At 37.8% G+C, this 20,768-nt stretch overlaps 1 protein-coding gene across 2 annotated transcripts in view; it reads left to right on the plus strand.

The window, feature by feature from the left end:
- The window catches only part of GABRA2 (gamma-aminobutyric acid type A receptor subunit alpha2), a 160,755-nt gene extending 142,103 nt beyond the window's left edge, over positions 1–18,652 (plus strand). For both annotated transcript variants that reach the window (XM_004458583.4, XM_071216647.1), the window contains one exon: positions 12,191–18,652. In XM_004458583.4, the coding sequence (XP_004458640.1) occupies positions 12,191–12,487 (297 nt within the window). In that variant the 3' untranslated portion in view covers positions 12,488–18,652. The remainder of the gene's footprint in view (positions 1–12,190) is intronic.
- Positions 18,653–20,768: the final 2,116 nt, after the last annotated feature.

Consider the following 20,768-nt stretch of genomic DNA (forward strand, 5'->3'; position numbering starts at 1 on the left):
CATGCTGTTGAGCCGCTGCGCTCCAAGTTCAATCCGGAGCACACATACATCCTCCACTACTTGGACGACCTCCTTTTAGCAGCGAGCTCCAGTGCACTCCTCAATGATCTGCTCTCGGCAATAATAACAAACCTCTCCAGCCTCGGGCTTACTGTGCAGTCTGACAAAATAAACCTCCAGCCTCCTTTCCAATTTTTAGGCTTTCATTTTCATCGGTTTATCCAGCCCACAAGCCCAAAAATACACCTCTCTCCGAAGATGACATTAACTGAGCTCCAACAGCTCTGCGGGCAAATCAATTGGCTTCGCTCGGCGCTTCCCATCACAACAGCGCAAATGCAGCCTCTCTTTGAGCTTTTGCAGACAAGGGACAGCCCTCCAACGGCGACCACTCGCAGCATCATCATCACTCCAGAGGCTCGAGAAGCCGTCCAACAAGTCAGCGCCACCCTGCAACAGTGTCGCCTGGAGTGGTTCTCCCCCACCCTTCCAATCTTGGCTTTAGTTCTGCCAACACCAATCACTCCCACAGGTCTCTTGTGGCAAGATGGCCCTCTCCTTTTTCTGCATACGTCAAAGAGCAAACTCCCGAAAATCTGCCCTTTTATAAGGGCCTGGATCACGTTGGCCACTGACTTAGTACTTCTCTCCATACAAACGTATGGCATCCCGCCACACACTATTGTTTGGCCTTTAGATGCCAAGGAAGTTACCTCCCTCATCATGAACAATGCCCAAATGCAGAGCCTGGTAGAGCTCTTTCGCGGCTCCTTTGACAACCACTATCCTCATCACCGATTGCTGCAGGAAATGTCTCAATTGGTGTTTTCCAACCCGTTCCGTCCATTGCCCGCACGGAACCTGATCCCTTCTGCTATCACTGCCTTCACAGATGCCTCAAAAACGGCGTTTGCTGCCATCATATACACTCCTGAGAATCCTGAGCCACGGCAACTGCTGTTCGCAAATGACTCTTCTGTTCAAGTGGGCGAGCTTCTAGCTGTCACTGCAGTCCTCAATCTCCACCCAGACCAGCCTCTCAACATCTTTACTGACAGCCTATACACTCTTCAGGTGTGTCGCAGCCTCCTGCTTGCTACTTTCCTACCAGGTGACTCAAACATCGATCGGGCGCTCGCCTTTGTACAGTGACTGCTTGAGGCGAGGCAGCAGCCCTGGTTCATTGCTCATATCAGAAGCCACTCTGGCCTACCAGGACCGCTGGCTCAAGGGAATGACCTCGCTGATGCTTCTGTGTCAAGCCGCCAGGTAAACCCGGTCCTCCTACATGAAAACCCTGCCGACGGGCCGTGGCTTGGAGACTTTGTTAATCAAGCCAAGCTCCTGCATTCCCAATTCCACTTCTCTGCGCGGTCCATCCGAAAACTTGCAAACACCTTGTGCGCGCGTGCCGGACTTGCGCGCCATTGTTGCCACTTGGGCCTTTGCAGCCTCAGGGTGTTAACCCCCGCGGCCTCCGCCCCAACTCAAGGTGGCAATTAGATGTCACTCATGTCAGCGCCTTTGGCCGCCTCAAATATCTTCATGTAGCAATTGACACCTTTTCGCATCTGTGCTATGCAGTCCCTCTTGCGGGAGAAAGTGCTAAACACTGCGTCCAGGCGCTTCGCCAAGCTATTTTGTTCATGGGAATTCCATGGGGTCTCAAAACAGACAACGGACCAGCGTATCGCAGTGCCGCCTTCGCCAGCTTTGTGCAGATGTATCACATCACACATCATTTTGGCATTCCATACAATCCACAGGGGCAAGGAATCGTCGAGCGCACTCACCAACAGCTCAAGCTACTTATTCAAAAAGAAAGGGCCTCTTCTCCCCACAAGGCCCCAGCCGACATCGTGACTGCCTGCCTCATTCACCACAATCTCCTGACCTTCGATGACAATGGACTCTCCCCCACCCATAAGCACTGGGGACCCATGTGGCAGCCCTCGCAAGTTCCCCTTGTCCATTGGAAAGACCCTGCCACAAATCGTTGGCAAGATCCAGCTCCCCTCCTAGCACAGGGGAGGGGCTTTGCTTGTGTCTTTCCAGAGTCTGAGCCGCAGCCGCTCTGGATTCCTGGGCGCTGCATCCGGCCTGCCACCGACCCACTAGTTCCACCGAACGATCAGCACCCTATGCCTCCGGTGACAGTGGATACGGCCCAGAGGTCGCCCCGTTCACCCGGATCCAGCACCAGCCATCATCAAGATGCCGCACCGTCAGATGATGCCTCTACACAGCCTCGCAGCCGTTCTCTTCGTCCTGGCTTCCCTCGCTCTCCCAGCCGCTGCCAACCCGAGTCACCAGCCCTTCAATTGGACCCTCTCCCTCTGGCAACAAAAAAGGCTCCTCGGCTCGAACGTAACCGCCTCCGCCCCCTCTTTCACTACTGATGTCGCCAACCTCACTGGACGCACGAACCTTCTGTCTTATGAGTGGGGGGGACACAACCCCGCTGCCACAGGTTTCTACATGTGCCCATCCTCCGCCAGAGGATGCCTTGACCCAACGCACTATTACTGTCCTTCCTGGGGGTGCGAATCCATCGCCCACGGATGGTCCGGCGTCCCTAACAAAGACCCATACCTCACTCTCCAGCGTAATGCTACTCGATGGAACACCATCACACTCACAGTCAAAGACCCCAACTCCGACCTCTGGTTACGAGGCTGCATGTGGGGAGCCCGCCTGTATGCAGTAGGCTACGATTACGGCGCCATTATCACTATAAAAAAGGAGCCAATTCCCACACGTTCCACCCCAGTGGGCCCAAATCAGATTTTCAATCCTCCAAAGGCACAGCCCCCTTCTCTGCCCCACTCCACCTCGCCTGCTCCTTCGCCCGGCACCCCCCTCGCCACTGCCTCCCTCAGCTCCCACAACCCCAAGCCTCGCTTACCCCCTACTCTGTACCCCAGCCCCCTCCCGTCGCCACCCTTTTAGGTCTCGCTGGAGCAGGCACGGGGATCGCCGCCCTTGCCCTCCGGCAGGCGGTCGATCAAGATATTACCTATCTCTCTCCTCCCGTACCTGCTCCCATTCCTAGGACCCCTTATCATTATCCTCTTAGCCCTCACTGTGGGCCCCTGGGCCATCAGAAGGATAGTCCACCTTGCCAAAGATCAAGCCAATGCAGTGTTCAGCTCCTTTGTACAAGTCCACTACCAACGCCTCGCCACCGCTGAGTCCCCCCCCAGCCGTCCACCTCGCCCCTTCCGCCCACACCACCTACTCCAGACTGCACGCCTATAGCTTCTTGTCTTCCTCCCCTCACTTCTCCCCAACTGTTCCTCCCCCTCGGGCGGGGGGTCCGGGGACATCACGAGCCCGTTTCGCTGGCAAGGCTCGGCGCGCGCCAGGCGCCGGCGTGCGCCGACCCTAATGGCGGGCACATGCGTCCTGGCCAGATGCTATGTGGTCCGCTCATGGCCAGCCGGTCCTCGTGGTCTCCCCCCACCCCTCGTCCTATTCCAGTACCCATCCTTATAACCTCCTTTTCCTCCTCCTCCTCATAATCCTTGTCTTTTGTTGCTGCGCACACAGAGTTATTCACACCCACAGTGCGCACCAAAACTTGTTGCCTCTATTTCCTTTTAAAAACAAAAGGAGCAATTGTTGCCGCCTTTCTCCACCCCTCCTCCCCCTCCAGCCCCCGCCGTCCTTCCCGCCAGTCCCGCCCATATTGCCAACCCACAATCTGCCCTCTTCCCCAGTAACTGATTACCTCAGGTCTATCCATCAGCTTCAGCCTGTCCACAGCCGCCCCTTAGCCAACCCTCCCTTCATCACGCCCCTCCCTCTACCCAACCCTATATAGCTAAGTGTACTTCCGTAATAAAGCAGACCTGTTCTTGCGCTCAAGCGGTCTCCGTGGTTTTTCCCCAACCGCGCGTCCCCCACACCTGGAGAACCGGTGCTCCCTCTTGGGGCACCCCCCGCCGGTGGTTCGGCAGGAGCAAGCCCCCCTGACTCTTGGGCCTGAGCGAGGACGAAACCCTCTCGCTCAGCTACAGGCCCTACTTTGGAATTTGTATTCCCGAGTGTGGTGGAGTTGGACTCAGATGTGATCTCTCTATGCATGCCTCTTCGGTCACTGTTACTGAACCTGTGGTTGGTGCTGGGGTTGGTATATGATCACAAGGCTTGAATCTCTAGACTGTCTATGTGCCAGCTGGGTCCTGAATCTCAGCAGAGTTGCTGCACCTACTCTCTGGTTCATTGGACTTACCCAGGTCAGCTAACAGAAAGGTGAGGAAGGTCAACTACCACACCAGGGGACCGAGAAAGTCTATACCTGCAAGCAGGAGAATTCCATCCATCAGCCATATGGAACCTAAGCCCCTTCTTGATTTAGAGGTGGAGTGGACATCGCCATCCCAGGGTCCTCAGAGTGGAGGAATAGAATATGGATTAGAGTGGATTTACTGGTGTTCTACTATAGAATTATTGTGATGCTAGCAATGGAAGAAATTGTATCATTGATGTGGAGATAGTGGCCATGGGAGTTGCTGAAGCAGAAAGAGGGAAATAGAGGTGTGATACTGGGGCATTTTGGGGACTTGGAGCTGCCCTCAATGATATTGGAGGGACAGATGCAGGACATTATATATCCTGCTATAAACCACTGAATCGACTGTGAGAGAGTGTAAACTGCAACATAAAATGTAATTTAAGTTGATTTCTTATCTTTCTCCAGCCCACACCTAATTATTAATCAGAAAGCCATTCCTCATTTAATGATATAATGTAGTCTTATATGCAGCAATGCTAACCAGTCATCAAATCACATCCATTCTTCATTCATAGCTTGGACCGTGCCTTCACTCACTCGAATTATTTTAATAGTTCTCTTCAGTGTTCCCTTACTCTAATCTTGTCTCCCTCTAATCCATCCTTTATATTACTATGGAGTAATCTTTTTAAAACAAATTGGATCATTGAAATCTTTATCTCTTTAATGGTTTGTTGAAGACAATTCTTTAAGAAGCTAGGCTAACATGGCCTAAGTATAGTTTCTCATATACTCATTTACATGATGAACAATAAGGAAATGTTTATGTTAAATATTATGTGCTTATTACTTGCTAAATACTATGCTTAGCTCTCTATCTAATTTGCTTTTTATAAAACCCAAAAAAGGTCTCTGGATATCCAATGAGGAAAAATAAATTTGGTCAAATATGTTATTTGTCCAGGATCACACATCTAATAAGTGATATAGCCAAGACTTAACAGATCCAAAGTCCATCTCATCTTCTTCCTTTCATCATGCAAAGCCATAATTTCCCCCAAACATCCCTGCCTCTTAACACTGGATGTGCTGAACCTCTTGCTAGGAAGTCCTATCCTTCTTTCCTAATTGACTAATACCTGCTTATCTCTAAGATTTATCTGAATTTGCTTAATCTTGGAATGTTCTATACTAATGAAATTGGCTCCTCTATTATGTTTCTGCAATCCTTGCATAAATTATTTTTGTATCACCTCATTAAATTATATATTTTTAAATAAAAATATCTGGTTCTAATATGGGGTTTGAAAATAGTTTTATTTATTTGCCATTATATCTGCCATTATCTAGCACAGTATCTGGCACATAGTTTATTTTAATTAAATAAAAATTAATTAACATTAATCATTTGAGATTGTTACCATTTCTAAATCTGAGTCAAGGATCTTACAATAGCTAAGGAACATATATTATCTGTAAAACAGTGGAGAAAAGTAACCTAAAATACAGACATAATAACATAATGTCCAAACTCATGTTTTTTGTTCACTCTATTCAATTCATAGAAAACATTACATTTCAAGTGCATTTAATCTTTTATTTGCATTTTTAAATCTTCTGCCTCGGTCCAAAAGAATTTCAGGCAGTTTACCAAAAGAATACATGCCCTTAATTGTAAGAGAATAAAATAGAAATAGAGGTAGGAAATCAGGATAAAGTAAAGTAGACTGCAAATATGTCCACCATTTCGGTCTGCACGGTAGCTGTAGTCAATAGCTATAGTAGTTGAGCTTCAAATTCTGAGCTCCTTAGCAGCCAGAGTAAAGCATGAGGAAAAAAAGTTACGTTTTAATAAAAAAAATGGATGCACAAATTTCCTCAGAGTAAAGCTTTCCTTACATTGAATTCTCTTTTAAAAAATATCATGTAGACTTTATATTAAGGAAAGCTGGTTTACGTAGCAAATAATGTGAGCATGTTCCCAATAAACGCAGTAATGAATTTCATATTGATGTTTCTTGTAGTCCCCTTCAATAAAAGCTGAAGGCATTACATTAACATACAACTCAGTGAAGGCAATTCTTCAAGGAGCTAAGCTAATATGGTCCAAGTATATAGCTTTCTCATGGTCCAATTTAATCCAAGGAAAGACTTTAGAGTACTTAGAGAAGTGGATGGACTGTATAACCTTCAAACAATTTTCTGTAAGTATCACTTTTCTCAGTCAGGGTGGTTAGCAGATAGTTAACAGTAGCATTATCTGATCAGGGATCATCTTGTTTTACAACTGATGGGCTTTCTAATACCCACAATGACTGTAAAAAGGAAACATGGTGTGGGGAGAAGAGCACATGTTTGTGGCTTAGGGAACCTGTTTATTTATTTATTTGTTTGTTTATTTAAACATATATATTTATTTATCATTCTTTTTTTTTTTTTTTAAGATTTTATTTATTTATTTAATTTCCCCCCTCCCCTGGATGTCTGTTCTTGGTGTGTATTTGCTGCGTCTTGTTTCTTTGTCCGCTTCTGTTGTCGTCAGCGGCACGGGAAGTGTGGGCGGCGCCATTCCTGGGCAGGCTGCTCTTTCTTTTCACGCTGGGCGGCTTTCCTCACGGGTGCACTCCTTGCGCGTGGGGCTCCCCCACGCGGGGACACCGTTGCGTGGCACGGCACTGCTTGCGCGCATCAGCACTGCGCATGGCCAGCTCCACACGGGTCAAGGCGGCCCGGGGTTTGAACCGCGGACCTCCCATATGGTAGACGGACGCCCTAACCACTGGGCCAAAGTCCGTTTCCCTTATCATTCATTTTCACTCCAAGATCTGTTACATTTAGAATTTGACATGAGAGCTCCATATCCTTATCATAAGGGACAACCTCTGAGGCTTCTTCCAACTCTGAAACAATGTGATTGTTATTTTCATTCATATGTCAGGTCTCTTCATTAATAGGGGCCTATATTCTAGATAAAGCATTTGCTCAAGTATTTAGCTCATTAGCACTGGAGTTTTCCTTGACATTTTTAATACATTACAGAGACCCTAGTAATACAGTGAACTCAAAACATTCTTAGTTCTATAAAGCATCATTGAAAAAATAGAAAATTCATATAATTAGCTTGGGTTTTATTCTCTTTTCATTCCATTTCAACAGAAACAACAAATTCTATAGCGGCATAGAACTCTTCTGTAACCTAATGTATAAATACACATCACTTACTGATTTTGTTTATAAGCCATACTTTACCCCATTATGTGAGTTTTAATCCCAGATAACACAAATTCCACTGACATTGTTTTTTGGTTGAGTTTATTTTATTAATTTCCAGTTTCTTACATCAATAAATGATAAAAATAAGGATTTTCAGAGAAATTACAAAATAGAATTGTATTAAAATAATTGTTTTGTTAATCTAGTAAAGTATTATATTCTATTCAATGTATTCCTTTACATTATACTTCATATACTTCATATGTTGCATAGCTATAGATAGATTGACAGATAACATAGATGATATAGATAGATATAGATATAAATATAGATAATCATCTTGGTACACATCACTCATTTGTTTGTCAAGCAAATCATTTCTGAGTCTGCTCTGTGCCAGGAACTATGCTAGGAGTGCTGCAGTATACAAAACTACACATGTAGGAGGCTTACAATCAAGTGAAAGGAAATAAAACATGAAGTGAAAAAAATATATACATATATATATATGTACCATTATAGAGACAAACAGAGAGTGCTGTGGAAGCACATGGAAGACATATTGAATGCAGGCAGTAGGAAGTGATGACTCAGTAGTTATGATTCTGAGCAGAGTCAGTGTTAGCCTTGGATGGCAGCAGGAAAATGCACCTGACTTGGCTACCAATGTGGAGTAAATTACCAGTGCCTGGCTCAGTCATGATACCATTCACAGGTCAAGCAGTACGGGAGGATATATAGATTTAAACTGGGAGTGAGAGTAAGATAAGTTCATTTTAGGATACTTTAAGTTTTAAGCACCTGTGGAACATGTAGTTGGAGAAGTCTAGTGAAACAAAGTAGTTTTGAGATCTGACTAGAGATTTATGTGCCAGTACCTGTGTATAGGAGTAAAAGCCACAAGACTCACTTAAATCAAATAGAAAATAGCCATTCCAGTTGGACTTCTTTCCCTCCATTCCTCTTCCATTTGTTTTCATTTTTAACATTTAACATTATTTTCTTTACTTCAGAAATTCAGTCTATACTTCTGTGTATTTTCACCCCTACCTGGCCTTATTCTTCAAATTGTAAGGAGTGTCTTAAGTTCCTTAAACTAGAAATGTTAAAAAAAATTAGGCCATAGGGAATTAGGTAGTATGGACTATCAGAGCTTGCTCAGTTCTTAAAAGGAACAAAAACTTTATAGGTACAAAGGCAGTAAACAAAATATTCCTCGTGGGGAAGAATGAATATGATTTTTAACAGTTAAGGCAATGATAGATTGCACTGTATTCTTTCTCTTCAAGGGTCTGAGTATGAACCAAGAGTTAGAACTAAATAAAATAAATCAGTCTGGAGGGACCATGATCAGGTGGCCAGTATATGAAGCCTGCTTATTGGTGGGCTGAGTTGATCTGAGGTCTACAGGATATTTAAAGAGATCTTTATAATGCCGTATCTCATAAGTTGGTTCTTTTTAAAAAACAGTTGATGGTGGATAGGACAAGATAATATCTCCCAGTAATGGCCTGTGGTATAGATCTTCTTTGGTTCAAACTCTAGCAAATGAGTGTTGTGTAAAGAACAGGAATACAATGGATGATGGGGACTTAATCTTTACACTTATTTTAGCAGATCCAAGAATTATAAATCAACTATAAATTCAATAAAATTTTTCTCTGTATGCATGATTTTAATTTTAAATAGATAGGAACAGTTTGCTTTACTATAGATTTGAGATAATTATTTTTAAATGTATTCTCATCTAGCATTTGTTAAATATTTTTAGTAACATATGGGCATATATGTACAATTGAAGGGTATTTAAGGGAGGCCCAATTATCTATATATGCAATTTGGTATCATTTTAAAAAAATTTATCTCATATCATTTTACATGATATTTTGGTGTAGTTGAAATAGCAATATAAACATTATTAACTTTATGAGTTAAAGAGTCCTTTTTGAATATTTGACCCAGTTTTATAAGTTTAAATAGGAATATTTTAGGGAAAATAGTCCCTAGTTTCAAATATCTTCCTCACACAGTATGTCCCATGGCTTGTTGTTGAAAAGCAGAGGTCTGAAGCCACACGCATCTGCTTTGTGTGCTTTCTCAGCCATTTAAAAGTCAGGAGACCTGTCAAGGCCCTCACTCTTTACCCACCATTACCGAGATAGTAGAAATTTACCTCTTATCCAGTGTGAGGTTTGTTAGAGACAACACCTGTGACAGAATGAACACTGAGCCTGACACATTCTAGGTGCACAAAATATTAGCTATTATTTTATGATCTGTAATACATTTAGGGATTAGCATCCATTTGTAACAGAGGAACTAGAGGCATTGTTACCTAAGGAAAGCTGTTCTATGGCTCTTATGAAGTTATAAACGGTAAACCCATACTCCTGCTTCTTTTATACTCGAGCCAGCCCTGGAGAGAAGCAATGTTAGCAGGAAGAAGAGAGAGGGAGAAACCAATGCTAGTGAAGGATGGGGAAATCCAGGCATGCTTGCAGATCCTCCTGGACTTTGAGTCCCTCTTATCTAATTTTACTTGATGTTTTTGGGGATTCCTAGTTCAAAATAACAAATACTCTAAATTCTCTTCTAGGTCAGTCTGTTGATTTACACTACTCACTATTTTAGATAATTCATTGCTGGCTTAATTTTGTTTGCATTCAGATAACTAACAGTACATTTGTATTAATAAAGAAATGCAGGTAAATAAAATTTATATTTTCAGATTTCACTAATTCAGCTATGTATTTTGTTCCTGCTTTGTGGAAGGCACCATGCTGAATATAGAGATTACAAAAGTGACAAAAGTGGCACCAGCCTTTATTGAACTTAGATCCTAAAATGAAAGGAGGGTGTCAGTCAAATTATCACACAAATGAAGAAAATATTTACATCCTGAAAAATACCACGATGGGTACTATGGGGGAATGGGAACCACATTTGTTTGAGGTTAGGAAAGGTCTTTCTGAGGAAATGACGTTTAAACTAAGACCGAAATATGAGAGGGGACAGGTCGTGTGAAAAACTGGGCGGAGGAAGGCATTCCAGGGTAAAGGACTGGTATGACCAAAGGCACAAAGACAGCAAGACAAGGTGGTGTTCTGTAAACTGAAATTAATCCAGGGGCACTAGTAAATTATGAGCAAAGGAAAGAGGCCATGATAAGTAGTGTCAATTTTATGCTAAGTTCCATGAGATGCTGATTAAGAGATTTAAGAACCCAGTGAACGATCCCATTCATGTTTTTAAAAGATCTTTGTGGCTATGTCAGTCTAATGATCGGTGTTCCACTAAGAAAGGGGCAGAAACCCTAAATGCTATGCAAAGGCAGTTTTATTCAATCAAATAAGTTTCAGGTTACATCAAATTATTATAACAATTGAGCAACCACAGAAAAGAAGTGTAAATAATTAAAGACATAGGAAAGAATGAAAGTATATACAACCATTCACCACATCAGGGGTAAACACAACATCTGATCTCTCACGAGGCTGGGGGTCCTTTTGCAGCAGATCAGAGTCCCAGTAGGAAAAACAGTCCCAGGTAGAGCATCCTCTCCTGAGTGAGACTTCAGCTTGCAGCTTGGGGACCATCTTTTTAAGGGGTTCCGAACCTCAGAACTCCAATGAGTCTTGCAACTCATGAGGAATGACTTCATCAAAAGTAACCGAATCCATCCGGCTGGGGTGTGATGGGGGGGATGGCAGCCCTCCACAGGAGAGACCAGTGTCTCAAAGGGTCTTTGTTCTATTTTATTCATGGTACATTGAACAGAAACATAAAGGTTTTCAGCTTTCAGTTTTATAGGGGTTGGAAACAGGACGTGCAAATGCCATGTATGTAATTTAGTTCTTCTTAAACATTTGTTTTTTGGGTAACAGATGATGGGTTGCCTGCATAGCAGTGTTATAACATTCCAAAGGACAAAGGACAAGTTAATCATTCACAATTCTAGGATAAAACATCAGAGACTAATGATTAGAAAGCTTATGAATTCACAACTCTTAATAATAATTGTTATATGATAATAATTTGACGCAACCATCAATTGGGTTGTGTCAAGTCAAGCAGAGACCACAAAAGGTATTGCCTGGTCCAGGCAGGAATTAATGGTGCTGCAGACTACAGTTGGTGATAACTGAACTGGGAGATTATCAGGAGAAACAGTTTAGGAATGAGATAGGCAAAAATCAGAATTTGTATTTTATTTCCCTCCTACAGTTTCCATATTGATTATTTGTCAGCTACATATGTATACAATTTTCTACCATCTGAGTAAAGCAGATTTAATTATATTAAAGTTCTATAATTTTTGACAAGACATTATCAAGTTAAAGAAATTATAATTCTTTGTTCAGAATTTGGGATCATTCCTTGTAGGTGATCATTCCCCTTGTTAAAATAGTTCTGCATTTTCACTTATTCAAGCATTCATTCAAGAAAGATTTGAGTGACTCTTAAGAGTTAAAAATATTGTCATCATTTATTAAAGTTGTATTTTTTATTTTTTTTGCTTGTAAACCAAAAAAAAAATGGTTTTCCAGAAAAATGACATAATTGTTTTTGTTCTGACATCTTTCTTCTTTCTAATAGTTTTAGAACTTAACTCCTTTTAATTTCTTAAATTCTTGCTAATGGATAATGATATTTAAGACACTTCAGAATTTGAAATGGAGTTTGAAAAATGTTATGTAGCAGGCTCAATCTACACTCTTTAATTCTTGTATTTTTCAATAGAAAAAAGAGAAAGCCTCTGTCATGATACAGAACAATGCGTATGCAGTGGCTGTTGCCAATTACGCCCCAAATCTATCAAAAGACCCAGTTCTCTCCACCATCTCCAAGAGCGCAACCACGCCAGAACCCAGCAAGAAGCCGGAAAACAAGCCAGCTGAAGCCAAGAAAACCTTCAACAGCGTTAGCAAAATTGACAGAATGTCTAGAATAGTTTTCCCAGTTTTGTTTGGTACCTTTAATTTAGTTTACTGGGCTACATATTTAAACAGGGAACCTGTATTAGGGTTCAGTCCTTGAATCTAGACACAGGGGTTATCTTTGGGATGTATAGCAACATTAAAATTGGTGTGTTTTGCTATGTACAGTCTGACTAATAACTGCTAATCTGTGAACCTACATGTACAGTATGTATATAATGATATAGCTTACCAGTAGATATCTAATAGAGACATGCATTTGCTGACCGGTAGAACTGCAGATAGAAAACACCCCATGCCAAAAGAGCCATTGTCTTTTTTAAAAAGATTTACCCTAAAAACTGGTTTAAAGTGGATGTCAGTTGTCTTGATTGATTTCCTGTTCTCCTGCTAGAGATGAAAACGAGGGTCCTACACCACACTTTAGGGATGCTTTTGATTTAGGTATTAACTAGGAGTATTTTCTACTATTGCCTAATTATAATATAAGATAACACTGTCATTCAAAGATGAATTTTCCTAAGTATCAGGGACTGATATCTGCAGCATCAATTCCCTTTCCAAATACTTAGAATCCCTAACATAATGGGAAGCTTGGCTCACATAAAGAAGAAAAACTAAAGATTCAAAATCTGCTTTTAATTACTCTGTATAGTATCTATATCCATGTACATATTACAGCATGATGACCTCAAACAATTGAGTAAACTCTCACAGGATGTTAATTAAGCCAGAATTTATTAGCTATTGGAATGTCATGGTCATTACATTTGTAGCTTCAGCGTTTATTTGAAAGTGAAAAATGAAATCAAGTAAATTACTTTAACCACTGGAAACTAAATTAAAAAATATATATGTCTTACTCTTTCCAGGTACGTGTTGTATTAAAATTTGTCAGCTAAATTTCTTGGTGCTGGAGACTGGAAAATAGCATCCAGTTTGGCTGCTGTGGAGCAACATTCATATTGGATTAGAAAATTGTGCCAAAACTCCCAATAATGAGAATTCATAGGTGTCACAGAATATAGATAAGCACTTATATGATTCTCTTCTTTCCTGTTTACTGCAAATTCTGCCTTAAGGCTTCTTTTCATCAGGATTCAGAAGCCACTAATTTTAAAGGAAAGGGCAGTTAATTGGCACTTTTTTCTGTCTTTGAAAGCAGCTCTTTCAGATAAGAATTAATGTAATCTGCTTTTGTAAATTGCAACTTTAAATTTCACGGAATCGAATTTGCAACAGCTTTGTATAGCAGAAAAGGTTTTGGTAAGAGTTGAGCATTTTTAAACCAAAATATTAAAACATTTCTGACAGATTGTGGATTATGTCACATGCACTTAAACACACACATACACACACATACACATAAATATGTAGCTAAAATAGAAGTCACAATTTTCAATTTTATATAATTAATAATTATTAATGGGTAAACTCATTTTTCTTTTAATATTTTAAAATACTCTTTATGTCCCTGGAATATACTAGTAAAATTTAACGATTGTGCATCATGCCTAGATTCAAAGTTTTTGAGAAATCTAAAAATCCTTTTGATCACATGTGCATTAGCAGTTATTAGTTGACTTTTAATAATAGATACACCTTTATGATGGTGTCTTTGTAGAAACGTAGTAGTCAAATAGTGGCATTTCTTGCAGTTTTGTACAGTATTTGAGTCTAGTGCATAAATCAATATGTTCAAAAACATCAATAAAAGGAATATCTTATGGAAATAAGCAAAATCAAAACAAACTGCTTTTCCTTTGCCTCATTTAAATTTTATTTTATTTCATTTTGAATTTGATTTGTTTTAGTGTAATTTTATTATGTACTTTGCATGATTGTATTAATATCAAGGTCACAAATGCATATTATTAACAGAATTTGCCATGAAGACAGCATTGAAAGTAAAATTCTCTCACAGTAGATAATCCTTAATAAAATAAAATGTTACATGAGCCAATAAATGTATTTCTTTAATTCCCTTCCAATTACACCTTCGTCATCTAAATAGTTTTAAAATGTACACTTTATTCATACGTTGAAACAGAAGATATCCTATTTTCTTATAAATTTAACCATAACATTGCTTTCCTGTATCATTTAGGGAAGTGTGCAATAGTCTGAGAAAATAGGTGATGCCTGAAGGCAAGCAATAAAAATGCTCTGTATGTATGCATCCGTTAGATATTTAAAAAATATATTTTCCTTGTAAGTTCTGCACTGCCCACTTAAAGTCTTACCATAAATTAGAAATTTATAAATATGTATATATGTATATACATTTGTAAATAACAGTTTCTGTAAGACAACAGGAAAGACTCATCTCTCCCTTGGGCAAAGGGCTGCACATATATCAATGGCACTACTGTACTCGAGCTTATGGCAGACTGAACAGAAAAGTTATCATTATTTTTATTTGAATACTTATTAGTAGTTTCAATTGTTAAAATCTTATTTCAGCCTAATGACATCTTGACAGTTCAGATGCTCCAATAACATGGATAAGGATTTTCTATTCTTTCTCAAAATTAGTATACTTTTACACACTTACTATTCTTTTTAAAAGTTTAGGTAAATCAAAGGGAGCTTTTGCTCTTGTTAGCAGATGCTTTTTGGAAAAGGTTTTTCAATTATAGAACCATGGTCCTTATGATTATTCTCCCTTTCATAAACAAATTGAAAACACAAAATATGCAAGCCCTTGAATAACCAAACTAAGACCAATTTTTTAGGAAACACATTTTTTAATATCCTAGCATTGGTCTCTTTGACCCATAAATATTGTACCTATTTCATGCAGTTGTACATTGTCATAAAGATTTATGGTATGTATAAAATGTAGATAAACAGATGTATATACAGAGGGCTTTTATCTCATCATTGTATAGCTACTGCTTTGATTCAACTAATGTTTAATCAACAAATATTTTTCAACTCTTCATGCCATGCCCTGCAATTAGTGGTAATACCACTCATATGACAGTGATAGAATTTAACTGAGAATTAAAGGATATCTCATTCTTATAAAAACTTAAATGAAAGACTAAATGGAAAATGAAATCCTTAATGTGCTAAGATGGTGACTGCCTTGCTCTTTTTTGCTAACCCTGTCCCTATGTGTTTTAATATAAAATGGAATTAATATAACCATTTAATGATTTTTTTTAAAACTTCGGTAATATTTTTAAGTGCCAGACTTAATGTTGAACAGTCTTTCCGGGTTTCCCTCTATTTTCAGTTTGTCTCAGGGTTGGATAAGTGAATCCCCTTGAGCCATGTTTCCAAAAATATTCTTTCCTTAAATGGTTCATAATTATTTTTTTTAAAGCACATGTATTATTTCTTCCTTGTATTTTCTTTTGTATCTCTCTCTATATTACACATGTGTTTACATGGCTCTTTTGTACTCTTGGGTGAGGAAACTGAACTCAGCTATGATATTCTCATGGATTTAAGAGGGACAACAAAGTGTTTTCAATACCATTTCTCTGGCATGGCCTGTCGGCATTCAATGAGAAGAGAAAGGAAGTAGCTCAGTCATTTTCTGCATTATCATGGGTTTCTAACAATTATTAAGAATTTTTGTTTCACCTACTCCATGCTTTATGCCCTTATGGCAATGCCCATGCGCCCTAAAAGTTTTTATTATTAATTTGACAACTGGGTCCATTTAAAAACCTATTAAACAAGTTCATTCCTGTTATTAAGATTTTGGCACTCCTAAATCCATCTTCATATTTTTGAGGCAAATGCTTTATTTTTTAAATTTTTTGTCTGAAAAACTCAGAATTGCAAGGGTATCATGAGATGTTACATTGTTCCTCCACAGTGATGTTAATTTTCCTTTTAATTTAGGCCATGTGGGAATGTTGGGCTTCCTTATTATTAATGCAAGCATAAATAGAAGCAATTCAAACTGGGGAATTAACATCTGCATGCTTGAAAACCATGGATAGTATATCAAAACACTAGTAACTGTGGACATAAATATTATGATGAAATATTTTTTCCAGAGTTTTTACTTTAAAAATAAAGATTAGTATTTAATAAAAACACCCATGATCTTTGTGCCATCAAAATTATTAAGCATGGTAATACTTTTTTCCAATAAGCATTGAAGCTCTTACATTGTTATCAAATTCAAAGACAAATTCAGTACCTTAAAAATGGGAAAAGCAATTTCAAAGAGAAGAACCCTTTAAAGAAATGAGGATGTTACTAATCAAATCAAGTGAAACATTTTCCCTTTCTCCTACGAAAGGGAGCAAATCATGATACATATGTATATACAGAAATATTTTACCCTTCGTGAGTCTATCAAAGCAAGCATTTAACAAAATGCAGAAAAGCAATTAGCAGTTTTATGTTTCAGTTTATAGTAATATTCTCAAAGAAACTTTAATGAAGCCTTAGCCTTATTTCTTATATAGATATGAAAGAATTTTTTAAGAAATTCAGTTAAATATATGAAATTCAAATAGTTTATTATTGGATCCATTAGCAAATTTAGCTATTATTAAACTTGAAGTTAAATTAATCAATAGAATGACTGAAGTTAAATTAATCAATAGAATGACTTTTTAAATAGATACATAACAGAGTTATTTAGGATTTAATCTTAGGCCCTAAAACATGATTATAAATATTCTTCCTTATTTAGGTGTAAAACATTTTTTCAGTGTATTTATAGTTGTTTTTTTCTTGAGCCATTAAATTCAAAATGATCTCTCACTTCTGTTTTGTAAGTTATGATTAGAAAATCTTTTAATTCCAAGTTTTCTCAATGGAAATTTGTGAAAAGTCTTCAAAAATTAAATACTTAACATATCATTCACAAATCCCAAATTTATGCTCAAGCATTTTTTGGGAACATTCACCCAGAAGGCCATTATCTGACTTTCTGCAAGACAAAATCCAGCAAACGCTAAATGAGAAAATTCTCTGTACAGCAATCAAATATCCATTTTAGTAAAGCTGTTCACTAATACTGGTTACAAGTTAGACTCTGGGATTATAATGAATTTTTCTTTTGTGTACTATAGATAATGATGTGTATAAAAGTGTGTGCATAGTAATAAGCACACTTCCCTTTATTTTCTTCAATTTTTTTCTTATTTGTTCAGATTTGGAAGTCACTGGAGGATGTTTTGTCTTTATTGGCAATATTGTTGTTGGCTTACTGATATTTAAACTTGGAACTTTAAGAAAACCATTGAACTGCAACAACTATGCATTATTGCATCAAACAATTTGTTACAAATTATTATTTACAGAGAGAAGCCTGAATTAACCCCAAATGAACACCACTATTGGGACTGTATATATTGAAGAAGCTTAAGTTGGTATAAAAATTTTGTTTTTTCTGACTTCTTTTTTCAAGATTTACTTTACCATAACATGCTGCCAAAATGCACGCCTCTTACTGGATAAATATGAATACCTCCAATAATGGTTATTTGTGAAAACAGATAATACTAGTGAAGCAAAACAAAGGAGTCAGATACAGAATTACGTTAGCAAAATGTATTTTATTGTTTAAATATTAAATATAGTTGTTGAAGCTTTGGCTGTGGTTTAAACCCAGCATGATATATGAAGGAGCATAAAGGAAAGGACTAAATGAAACTGAACTTTTTAGCCACAATCTTCATGAATTCAACTTTACCAACAATGAATATGTCCTTCATTGTTTGCTGATCTTGGATGCCTGGGCTATAATTGATTCCTAGTGTGTTGGTATCCTAATTTGTTTTCACGATTTTCCTGAACAAATATAAATTCAGGTTTGGGTGTGCTCTGTGCTGAGGAATGTGACATTTCATGAAATAGTTCCTTTAGAGGTGAAATGCATGGAAACTTAAAAATGCTACATAAGTGTTGCTAAATTAGAAAAAAACAAACACAAAACAATGAAATATTTTTCCTTTATTACAAATTAATAATGAGATTATATGCACTGAGAATTGCCCAGTGAATATCCCAACACTAAACTTTGATTATTCACAATATGTGAAATTTGAAATTTTCTGGGTGGCAGTATGCTTATTTGGTAGGTTTCTGGTTTGAGAAAATAATTCAGGAACTAATATTCATAATTTGTGACCTTGCTCTAATTGAAAAAAAATCACTCTTTTTTACAAATGTAAGACAATTTGATCTTTATCGAATGTGTAATTCTGCTTGCTGTTTAAAAAAAACTAACCACATGCAAATTAATGCTAAACGTTAACTTTTTGTACTTATTAAAATTAATTTAAATACATTTGATCTGAAAATTGTGCTTTTTATACTCTAATCATTACATGTTTGCTTACAAGACTTGAATTTATTGTAAATGTTGCTTTTTATAATGGGATAGAACACTGATATTTGTAATACCAATTTTAAGTGCTTTTAGTTTCTAAAAATTCTTTTTGCAATACAAAGTCACAGGGTAATAGTAAAGGCATAAATGCATTCTGAAATTTTCTATTCTTGGCAGGGGGAATCATGAATTACTAAAGAAAATGATGTTATGGAAAATATAAGTTCACCAGAAAATTGGCTACCTTCTATAATAAAAAGTCACATTTACATGAAACTATTAAATAAAATAAATAAGATTTGCCATTCTTTAGATAGACTCAAGTTCATTTTCCCACTTGTAAACCCAGAAATCTTATACAATCTCCTTTTTGGATCCAATCTATTAATTTAATACAATATTATTTCAAGGACCTCCTTTTTTGATTATTGCTAGTATTACTAAAATAAGTATTTTAATATGGCAGAAACTTATTATAACAAAGCAATGCCCATCAACACGGAATCTTTCAATACTTCTCAATCTCACCATATTTTTAAAACCTTTGATTTTTTTTTTTAATTAGCCCCACCCTAGACCAAGTAAATCAAAATTTTGAATGAGGAGGGTTTATGGGAATTTTTTTAAAACCCCAAAAAATTCAAACCAAAACTATTTTCATGTATGTTTTAAATTTATAAACCTATTCATGGGCTCTTTCTAATTTCTGTTTCTTTTTGGAGGCCTCTGCTTGCTAGTCTATAGCTTTTAGTTAAGTCTAAGTTATTAAAGAATAGAAGGAAAACCATAAAATTAATTTCCAAGATTGGGTTTTCATATAGTAAATGTAAATAATAATATCAATCCTTAAGTAAAAAGTATCCAATCTTGAAATTTTATTATTCTAATTAATCAATTAAAATTGCTATTTTACTCTTAATTAGTACTCCATAATCCTGTAGCTAATTAGGAACAATGTGCCTACATATATGAAAGGAAATATTTTCAGCCTGTACTTTTTTTTCTTTTCATTTATTGAAGTATATCATTCATACATAAAAATACATAAACAATAAGCATATGATACTAGTTATGAACTTACAAAACAAACATACATAACATCATACAGGCTCTCATACCTCACTCTACCACCAATGCCTTGCATTATGCTGAAACATTTTAACTAATGATTAAAGAGCATCCTCAAAATATTAATAATAATTAAAGTATCTGACATTTGGTGTATTTTTCTCCCAACCCACCCTATTATTATTATTATTAGTAGTAGTAGTATTTTAGATCATTTGTTTGTGAACATACAAAAACAAAAAGTGTGTAGTAGGAGTTGTGAACTTACAAAGCAAGCATGTGTAATATCATACAGAGGTCCCATACATCAATCCACCACAAATACCTTGCAGTGTTGTGAGACATTTGTTGCAAATTATGAAAGAATATCATCAGAATCTTACTAGTAACTATAGTCTTTATCTTACATTTGGTGTATTTTCCCCAAACATACTCTATTATTATTTTTTAGATATATATATTTATTGACAGAAGTTGTAAACTTATGAAACAATCATGCTCATGTGCAGAATTCCCATACAACACCCCTCTATCAACATACCATACCATGGTAGCACATTTGCTACAGATTATGAGATAATATCATCATATTATTACCAGGTCCATAGCTTATATCTGGCATACTTTTTCCATACTCCCACATTATCAACAAAGGACATCTTTGGCATAGATGTATGAACATCACATTATTACTGTTGACCACAGTCTATAGATCATTCCAGCTGTATTTTTCCCATGCTTCTCTACAGTCCCACCACCCTGTAATAGTGATGTACATCTGCTCTAGCTCACGAAGGACACTCTTGCATCTGAACCATCAACCACAATTCTCATCCATCTCTGGGTTTACTGTGTTATTCAGTCCCTAGATTAATCTCTAGCCTTCTGTCAATTGGCATTTACATCCCTAGACTACCCTTTTCAGCCACATTCCCATTTATAAACCAGCTTTTACTCACTATAATGTGTTACCATCAACTCTATACATTTCCACACTTTCACAGTA

This window comes from Dasypus novemcinctus, chromosome 1, assembly GCF_030445035.2.
Source record: "Dasypus novemcinctus isolate mDasNov1 chromosome 1, mDasNov1.1.hap2, whole genome shotgun sequence".
Lineage (NCBI taxonomy): Eukaryota > Metazoa > Chordata > Mammalia > Cingulata > Dasypodidae > Dasypus > Dasypus novemcinctus.